Raw genomic sequence first — 7,156 nt, 5'->3', positions numbered from 1 at the left:
TGCCAATAACAATGTTTCAATACCAAATCAATTAATCAAAACAGGTCCATGAGGTGTCAGTTTAGTGGAAAGAGCTTGTCATTAAAATCTCAAGGGACGGAATTCAAATCCTCTCAGGGACAGTTGTAAAATTGCAATTAGTGCCACTTTAATTAATAATAGTTCCCCATTCCCCAGTTTTGGTAAAAAAAATCAAAACAGAGTAGATATACTCACGACCAAATATTACGATCACCATCAGTTTCACCCATCACGTGGTGTAGCAGAACATATCCACTTCCAGGAGTGTTGATGTTCATCTATTAAAAAGAATAAAAAAGGAGCAGGAAAAAGGGGAAAAAAGATTGACAGCACAGGCTGATAAGTATCAATACAAAAGAATAAAGGAAGATACAAATTTACTAAATTGCAGCACAATGTATTGAGGACCCAAACGACTAAACGAGAAAGCATGCATGTAAAATAAAGCATATTGTTTTAGAATAAGTATGGATTATTTCAAAACGTGTCTAACAACACTTAACCCAAAATAAAATATATTAGGAGTTCTAGCAACAACTCTATGACATTCTCTTTCCAAGAATCTCTCTATTATTACTTGAAACTTATGCAAGTCTCACCATTTTGAAAATGGGGCCCACATGAATTTCGGCCAATAATGGAGTGTCATAAAGAGAGTATAAAATAGTGTATTTGGAGGGTATCCAAATACTTGGGAAACCCTCCCTTAAAAGCTAGTTACCTAGTAGGAAGAACCGAGTCCCTTGAATACTCCATCGAGCATCCTATACTATTCGATGTGGGACTTGGGCACCCATAATACCCAAGCCGCTATTAGAATTGCTAGAACTTCTCAAAATATATTCTTATTTTTGCCCCAGTAAAAAAAATTAATAAAACAGAAAAGTCTTACCATACTTCCAATGATAGCATCTCCTGCAAGTGTTGCCTTCAATAAAGTTGACTGTATTCCCACATTACCGATTAATATTAGGAAGACTGAAGACCATATAGTTTTTGTTCAAGTGAAAAATGCTTAACCTCTATTAATATGTCAATACCTATTATGAAAAATAATAAATTATGGAATATGAATTGAATATGAATCTTTTAAATTGAATACTACCAAGCCATGCAAAGAAATTAATGTAATACACAAACTTATTGATCTCAGTAACAAAAAAACATGTTGAGAAGGTCATCTTAGTTGAATTAAGTTATTATATTTGTGTTTAGACAAACTTGAATAAGTTTGACAAAATCTAACTGCAATAACCGACCGGTCCAGCACCACATCATTGCCAAACTGAAAATACTATATACCAAATTTATTATGCAATAATTAAGCAGGTAACAACCTCAAACCATTTATCCAGGACCTTTGAGGTTGGAGACAATAACAGTTCCATTAAGTCCCTGGCCAAGCATTTTTAATATAAATTAGATATTTAAGACAATATCCATCTTTCAGAAGACGGATTTGCAGTTCCAAGAACTGCAAAAACTGATATGCAGAGAAAAAAACCTACACCGTGCCTTTTTGCCCCAAGGAGATAGTATGGCCCATACACTGAGCCCAAAACTTAGATCTCTGCAATTTATGCCTCAGCCAATCAACTGTAGAAGCACTCCCTTGCAGAATTTCAGGGGTAGGTGAATCCAAAACAAAATCCAGGAACTTACTGAACTTTTGGAGTTGAGCTTCATATCTACAATTACAAGCACAAGAAAACGCAAAATTGTTCACAAAAATTACAACAATTGAACTATTTCAAATCGAAACACCATTATAACAATAATAGATTTTAAAAACTCGAAATCAAGAGCCATGTCTAGAGAAATAATTCCATTTTTACATCATATAAAGACTGTTGCTTAGAGAATAAGGTAGCACCAACACTTCTTATTGAAGAGTTGTCTGGTCTCCGACAATGACACATGCAATTATATTCAATTAGTTAATTTTCTTTATTTTCTCAAATTATTACCGGTTTCTACATCTCCATGTCAGATATTACATTAGTCCTTCAGATACGATTGCAAGACTAAATTTTGACCGACTCAAAACAACTAATGTGACTAATCTAATATAGGATTTTAATTTCATTAATCATTGTAGAATTTTGTTAGTTTCAAACCTACACTACATTAGTGATTTCCTCGTGAATAAGAAAAAAATAAAGGTAAAATAAAATAAAATAAAACGCATTACAGACGAAGATGAAGTACCTGAAATAAGCATCAGCATCTCTTTTAGAAAACTTTGAAATCTCCAAACGATCCTGTTCATCACTCTGCCCTAATAGCATGTAACGTCCATCCAGCGATGGCGTAAACGACGACGCCATCGGTTTCAACAGCTTCAATCCGTGTCGTTTCAACTCCAACTCTCTTTAAGTTTTAAATTAACACAAAATGAGGTTAAAGAAGAAGAAGAAGAAGATTCGAAGGAAGAGTGAGTGTGTTTGCGTGCCTTATGATTTGAGGACGGAGGAGACTGAGGAGGTAGCTACAGCGAGAGAACTTGAAGCCAGGGATCAGCTCCTCAGTGACAGCGGCGCCGCCGACGAGGTGCCGGCGCTCTAGAACGGCAACTGAGAGGCCGGCGCGAGCCAAGTAAGCGGCGGAGATTAAGCCGTTATGGCCACCGCCGACGACGATCGCGTCCCATTTCGTCTTCTGCTTTAATGCTGTGGTGGTACCGGCGGAGGTGGTTAAGCTTCTTCGCCACATCACTCGCTCAGTGCTCTGTCACTCGAATCTTCAAAATGATTAATTAGTTAATATTAGTCATTCATTAATTAATTAGAGGAAAATAACTACTCACATATTATTGTTCTTGGTTCGATGCTCTCAGATTACATAAAAATAATAACTATATTTATTTATATGTACATGTTGGATGTGAGGTGGAGTGAATAATAAAATGCTTTTCACACTTATATTTATCAATATATGTAAAAACTATTAAATGTCCTTATAAATATGGATGAATGTAGTGATTAAATACTTAAAATTTTGAGTTCATCAAACTCAATTTTACAAAAACCCGTAAGGTGACTTATGTCTTGTGTTTATAGACACGTCAAGTTATATCTCATGTATCAATCTTAAGTGTTATGATTATAATTATACGTGATTTAATTATTCTTAAATAGTTTTAAGATTTAATAACTTTAGGTTAGTAATCGAGTTATTAATGTTGTAAGTTTGTGGATAAAATTTACAATAGTTTTATGTTGGGTGGTTAATTATTTAATTAGTTAGAAGAGTTGAATTTACTTTAAAAAGAATAAAATTGACGCGTTATTATTTTATATATGGTTGGTTGACGTAAGAATTAATGAAATGATATGGATTAAATTATAATATTTTATATTATTCATGTATATGTATATATATTTTTGAGAGATTAAAATTATTTTATATTATTGAAAAATGTTAAATGATAATCGGTTGATTTTAAAATATAAGTAAAGAGAAAATTAATATATTTTATTTAAAATTTAAATTAAATATATTAATTTTTGGCACATTCTTACAATTATATTTTAAAATAAAGTAGTATCTGAATAACTTATCTTATACTCTCAAGGTGTATTTTATTTTATGATTGTGATAATTAATTTTAATTAAAAGTAAGTTGAATTTAAATTAATTAATACTTGAACACATTAACATAACAGTGATAATTTATTTATGAATACATAATTTCCAAAATGGGAAATTTTTTGCTGCAATATATTTATAAGTTTATATTTTATTTAAATATATGTTACACTCTTAAGTTTGTAATATAAATATATAAAAGTAAATAAAAATAATGAAATTATTTAACCAATCAAATATAACTATATAACCGCACATGGCTGGCTCTACTAAAAAAAAGAAACAAAATACACAGTTGTATAAAAAACAAAAGTATGTTTACACAAAGATAATTAAGAAAATAGAAAAATTAAATTATAATTGTCTGATATAGAAAAACATCGCTGTCAAATATGTAAGAATGAGAATTGATTTAAGTTCACCATAGGCGTAGAAGCTACAAAATTGAGCTTCAAACCAAAATTGGTTTTGGCCCTTAATTTCTAAAGTCTAAACATATAATAAATTTCACCAAACTTATATTTATATACGCGATACTCACGTTTAAAGGTTGCAACGTGCAACCAAATAGGTACTTAATTTTCGCCGAATTATTAAATAATAGATGATTATTTTAGTTGAAATAAAAATACTAAGTCAAGATAAAAAATTAGTAAATTTTGATTTCACACAAAAAAATTGAGTGAAGGCTTTCTTCACTTAAAAACAAGAATGAGGTACTCTGAACATAAAATTGTTTATAATGAATGTTCATTTTTTTTTTTGGTAAATATATTGTTCATAATTTTACTGCAACGATTAAATTTTTATAATCAAATCATAATATACTGTAAGGTACACATATTCATAAAATTATGAAATTGAATCAACAACACACCTAATGAAAGTCATATGCGACAAACAAAATACCAACATCACTGGTCCCATGGTCTAGTGGTCAGGACATTGGACTCTGAATCCAGTAACCCGAGTTCAAATCTCGGTGGGACCTTATTACTCATTTATTTTCTTTTTTTCCATATATTTTTGTTTCTCATATATAAAATAAAGGACGCGAGCAGTTTACCGCGTAAATAACATTCGTTTTGGTTCTATGTGAATAATATTATCTATGATCTCATTTATAAGATAAAATATAACAAAACATTAAAATTAATGTAGTCATTAATTGTATTATCTTTTAATTATAATTTTTTATTAAAATTTTTAAAACATTATATAGTATTAATAATATTAAAATAACAAACATCTTAAATAAAAATATAAAAATAATTTAAACAATAAATACATCTTAAAAGTTCTAACTTTTTTTCTTACATATAAAATCAAAAAATCATCTAAATATCATCTTTATATATAAGGAGTAATTATTAGCTTTTTTTTTCATTTAAACACTAACATTTTACAATGTAAATAGCATTCTTTAATATAAATTTTTAATATTTTTTAAAATAAATTTAATATATATACACTATCGGTGTAAATTTTTCTACATATATATGATAGATGATAATATATAAATTAAATTATTTTAAAGTTTATATACATGTATAATTTTCATGCACCGTCACTATAAAGAATTTGATGATTTGACAATTGAAAAATAAATGCATAACTTTTTTGGTCAGCCAAATAAATTTAAAGGTCTAAAGCAAAATTTAATATAAAGCTCTTTATAAATATTTACAATGTTAAACAATTTATTTATGGATACACAATATTAAACACTTACAACTAAATATTAAATTCTTTCACATAATTGAATAACTTTTTTATTGAATTAATTATTACAAAAACTACAGAGTTAAATTTATCCTATAAAAACCAAAAAATTTAATACCACGGAAAATAATAATATTAATTAACTCAAAAGTATAAATTTGAAGCCTAAAATTATTTGAAGGCCAATATAACAGCCTCACTTAGACATATGGTGATAATTTTCAAGCATTGTCATATGTTTCTATTGTTTAAATATATGTCATGCACCGTTAAATTATTCTAATAATTTGACATATGTAAATGATTGTATTGATAATGTATATAAATTATGCACTAGTAATAAACTAAACTGCAAGGCATATAATGTATGAAAAAATGGTTATTTAGAGTTTTTAACTATATTTATTCGAGGGATGTATTCATCAATTTTTACCGATAACAAATTTCTGTTGAGGAATTTGACTAGACACCTTAAGTAGAATCTCTCCTCCCAACCATATATCTTTCCATCCATGTAATGTAATGGCAGTACACTCTGTTAGATAATATTATTATATATTAGTAGTAAGGGTATTTTAGACAATTCTAGACAATTCTATTTTCTTATATATATACTCAGTGTAACCCTATTAACTTCAGTTTTGGTTTATTATATGATATGAAACCCTAGAGTGGTTGTTTTCTCTTCTTCCTCTTTCTTCCTCTTTTCATTGTTAACATGGTATCTAGAGCCTATTTCGATCCTCATTGAACGATCCCGCCTCTATTCCGCTGTCGAGTTCCCAACAATTAGGGAATATAATTATAGTTTATCTTTTCTAACATTCCAATATTCAGTGAGATTTTCCGTGTCCTAATTCTGCTTTACCCTTTCTTTGTAGTTTTTCGTTTATTTTAGTAGATCAATAAAAAAAAATTATTAGGGTTCTATAAACCTTTCCACAAGCCATTAGGGTTTGACGCTCTAACCAACCGAGCTAAAAAGAACAATGGGCGGTAAAGTTTACTTTGAGAATCATTATTATTTGCATGGTTATTGGGGGATTTTGATTGATCGTTATGAAGAGATGATTGAGAATTATCATCCTGGGATCTACCGTAGAGAAGAGAGAGAGACTATTTTGATAGAAAAGGCAACCACCAAAAGAGAAAAGAGAAGAGTAACCTTGTTCCCGATTTTGTTAAATCAGTCTCACAAAAACATCGATTGCGCATTCGTTAACCGTTGGATTTGGCTGATTTTTGGACAGAAGGTTCACAACATTCAGGTCTTCGTCTTCAACGGTCGGATCGGTAAAAAGACGTCTGTAGGGGGAGAAATCATGCTCGCACAGCACCAGGTTATCCCTAATTTATTTTGTCTCAGTGATTGTGTTTGTCTCATTATTTGTATGGATTTGAGAGAAGGTTTGGAGGTTCATTGTGTTGTTTTGAAAAATGGGTTTTGTGTTAATTTGTATGTTGGGACTTCTTTGGTTGAAATGTTTGTGAGAAGTTTGGTTTCTTGGACTGCTGTTATTGTTGGGTTTGCTAGGTGTGGGGATATGAGTGAGGCCAGGAAGCTTTTTGATGTTATGCCTGATAGAGATATTGTTGCTTCTAATGTTATGATTGATGGGTATGTGAAAATGGGGTGTATGGATTTGGCGAGGGATTTGTTTGATAAGATGAAGGATAAGAATGTTATTTCTTGGACTAGTATGGTTCATGGTTATTGTGAGGATGATGATGTTGTGGTGGGTAGGTTTATATTTGATTGTATGCCTGTCAAGAATGTGCTTAGTTGGAATGCGATGATTAGGGGATATTGTGAGAATAGACGACC

The 7,156-nt window shown here is 30.3% G+C and overlaps 1 protein-coding gene and 1 non-coding gene across 7 annotated transcripts in view; one reads left to right on the top strand and one right to left on the bottom strand.

Annotated features, from left to right (window-relative positions):
* Window positions 1–2,965, bottom strand: part of LOC101491351 (uncharacterized) — a 9,635-nt gene extending 6,670 nt beyond the window's left edge. For 2 of the 6 annotated variants that reach the window (XM_027333708.2, XM_027333709.2), the window contains exons 1-6: window positions 2,474–2,803; window positions 2,230–2,391; window positions 1,530–1,709; window positions 1,359–1,416; window positions 914–964; window positions 217–299 (exon numbers count right to left, since the gene is read on the bottom strand). In XM_027333708.2, the coding sequence (XP_027189509.1) occupies window positions 217–299; window positions 914–964; window positions 1,359–1,416; window positions 1,530–1,709; window positions 2,230–2,391; window positions 2,474–2,733 (794 nt within the window). In that variant the 5' untranslated portion in view covers window positions 2,734–2,803. The other 4 variants (XM_027333706.2, XM_027333707.2, XM_027333711.2 and 1 more) reach the window with 4 other exon arrangements.
* Window positions 2,966–4,528: 1,563 nt separating this feature from the next.
* On the top strand, window positions 4,529–4,600 carry TRNAQ-CUG (transfer RNA glutamine (anticodon CUG)). The gene has a single exon. It is a non-coding gene; the product is annotated as a tRNA-Gln (tRNA).
* The last annotated feature ends 2,556 nt before the right edge of the window (window positions 4,601–7,156 follow it).

The sequence above is a fragment of the Cicer arietinum genome, chromosome 4 (assembly GCF_000331145.2).
Source record: "Cicer arietinum cultivar CDC Frontier isolate Library 1 chromosome 4, Cicar.CDCFrontier_v2.0, whole genome shotgun sequence".
Lineage (NCBI taxonomy): Eukaryota > Viridiplantae > Streptophyta > Magnoliopsida > Fabales > Fabaceae > Cicer > Cicer arietinum.
This window is presented reverse-complemented; position numbering and strand designations above follow the sequence as displayed.